The sequence below is a fragment of the Penaeus chinensis genome, chromosome 33 (assembly GCF_019202785.1).
Source record: "Penaeus chinensis breed Huanghai No. 1 chromosome 33, ASM1920278v2, whole genome shotgun sequence".
In the NCBI taxonomy this organism is placed as follows: domain Eukaryota; kingdom Metazoa; phylum Arthropoda; class Malacostraca; order Decapoda; family Penaeidae; genus Penaeus; species Penaeus chinensis.
In genome coordinates, this window is record NC_061851.1 from 3,654,786 (window position 1) to 3,657,285 (window position 2,500).

General features: G+C 38.0%; 1 protein-coding gene across 6 annotated transcripts in view; it reads left to right on the forward strand.

Moving 5' to 3' along the window:
* Positions 1 to 1,450: 1,450 nt before the first annotated feature.
* Positions 1,451 to 2,500, forward strand: part of LOC125043136 (muskelin-like) — a 22,634-nt gene continuing 21,584 nt past the window's right edge. For 3 of the 6 annotated variants that reach the window (XM_047639094.1, XM_047639097.1, XM_047639095.1), the window contains exon 1: positions 1,451 to 1,598. In XM_047639094.1, coding sequence (XP_047495050.1) covers positions 1,513 to 1,598 — 86 coding nt within the window. In that variant the 5' untranslated portion in view covers positions 1,451 to 1,512. Of the gene's footprint in view, positions 1,599 to 1,827; positions 1,887 to 2,500 lie in introns of those variants that run through there. The other 3 variants (XM_047639096.1, XM_047639098.1, XM_047639099.1) reach the window with 2 other exon arrangements.

Here is a 2,500-nt window from a genome sequence, read left to right on the forward strand (position 1 = left end):
AAGCTTCAGGCTTTAACTCACTTCTCAGATTGTCTTAATCGTTCTTTTGATTATTTCCTTTTGTTTGGCGTTCAATTATTCATGTTTTTTATGCTAATTAATTTATCTATTATTCCAACAGCCATTGCGAATCCATGTAATAATTTGTATTTGAAATGTTTTATGCAAACAATCATGTTTAGCCGTAAAAAAAAATAAAAAAAAAAAAAAAAAAATCTTGTAGCAAAGTACTGCATTAAAGACATCAATAGAACGAAAGTCTCATATCAGTGACATTAATCTGTTTACAGATGTACAGATGTACAGATGTACACAGATGCTCATATCGATTGTCAGTGAATGTTATTGCGTAAATATCAATAACTCTACAGTAGTATTAATAAATCTGTTAACACTGGATATGATATAAAGAAATAACAAACAACTGCAACATTTTATAGGATGACTTAATGGCATTGCCTTTTCAGTAATCCATTACATGCTGAATTAGGAATGAAATCCATGGAACGGAATGGAATAAGCTAGTTCAAAGGCAGTCACAGGATACCAGGATAATTTTCCTTCAAAGATTCGAGGCTCTTTTTTAACACCCACACACACACACAAATTCGTCTTCTACTCCTACGATCATAGAAATAGATTTATTGCAACGACCATGATATAGAATTCGAATAAATTTAGAATCTAATCACTCGCTCTCACATGAAAGAAAATCTCTCATATTACCTCACCGAGATTAAGGGTTAAGATTTCTTTTAAAAAGTAATTCTTGACCTATGCGTTCTCCTCTTATTAGTTTTCGTTACAAAAAGTCCGTATAAACCTTCAATTATTAGAGAACGTCACGAAAAGGCCCGAGCACGAGTCCCGGCACATTCAAATTTCCCGCCGTCGTAGCTAGACTTCGCGAATCTCGCTGGACTGAAAGCAACCTTCTGAAATATCTCTCACGCCCCCCTAAGTTTCCATACTTCTGCCAAGATTATTTAGTAACTCCTACAAGAGCCAAGTCGAGTGAATGTCTTATGGTTAGGGAAAATAGAGAAGCGCTAACCCGAACGAAATTCCTCAATCTCTGGCAGTATTTTGTATACCAAACCATCCACCCATATCCCTTCAATATTGAAAATAATTAGTTCTTCCGAAAATAAATATGCAAACCCTCCTTGACTAGGACAGATCCACTTAACCTGAAAGGAATTATAGACAATCTTTACGAAAACTCCGACGGCACTGAGAAATACTACACCCCAATCCCTTCCAAGATTACAAAAAAAAAAACAGAAACAGATCCCGTCACAATGGAAAAATCCAAATAAACCTCCTTAGAACAAGAAATCAAAAGGAAAGAAAGAAAGACCTCAACCCGAGCATAAAGAAGAAGAAGAAGAAGATACTACCAACAAACAAATCAATAGAATAGAGAAGACTCGAGCGCCCCGTTCAAACGTCCCGCCGCCGCCCTCGCCCGCGACGCCATGACGGAACAGCTGATCGCCAACCACAACAACAATGGCCGAGGCTCCCTCCCAAGACACCGCCAACCTCAAGTACTCCATTCACAAATATTCCACCTTCTCCGCCAATTATGCACCGGAGTAAGTGCTTAGGGGACGGAGGACACTGCCCCTCGTGTTTTCCGTGGTGAATTTGGGGCGTTTACGAGGTGAAGGGTTGCGTAAGGGAGGTTAAGGTTTCCGTTTTGGTCAATTGGGTTGCATTTCGGTGTCTTTCGGGCCGGGGGTTTGGCAATTTCCCCTCGAGGCTAAGGGAAAGAAGAGGGATTGGGGTGAAACATGGCAATCGGTTGAGCTGAAGGAAGCAAACCGTGATACAATTCCTCGGGAAAGGAATTCGGCTCAAAAGTGAAATTTACAGCTCATACCGTAAGTCAAAGGAATCGTATTTTATTTAGCCTTTTCGTATTGGGTATTTTTTCATCTTGTTTTTGAAAGTTATTCGTGATGCTTTTATGACAGATCTTATCATTATTAATCGGTGATAAGCCCGTTGGTCATGATATGCAGTGACAGAAGCTCAGAATAGGCAGAACTTGATAAATTGAGAATGTGAAATATTCGGAATTGAGCTGTCGTGTATCAATTGCATTTCAGCAGTTAGGATAATGGCAGTTTTTTACATGAACTTGCACTGTTTCCTAGTGAATCAATGAAATAGGAGGCACTAAAGTATTCAGAAGTATTTAATCAATATATTAATAAATATAGAAATATAGCAATTAAGCCCATCTCTTGTCATGAACTTGTTTTCCTTTATTTCTCTTCTTTTTATTTTTTATTATTTATTAAGGTGGGATTGGGCTCTCTTGCAGAATTACCTGTGGAACATGTTTATAATAACTTGATTTGGGACTGTTTACCATATAGCATACAGACACATGTGGAAAGAAAACAGAATTTCTGGAGAATAGATATGAAGTGCCATTGATTTCTAGCTGTTATTGTAACCAAAAGAGAAAAAAATATGGAGCCATACCTAG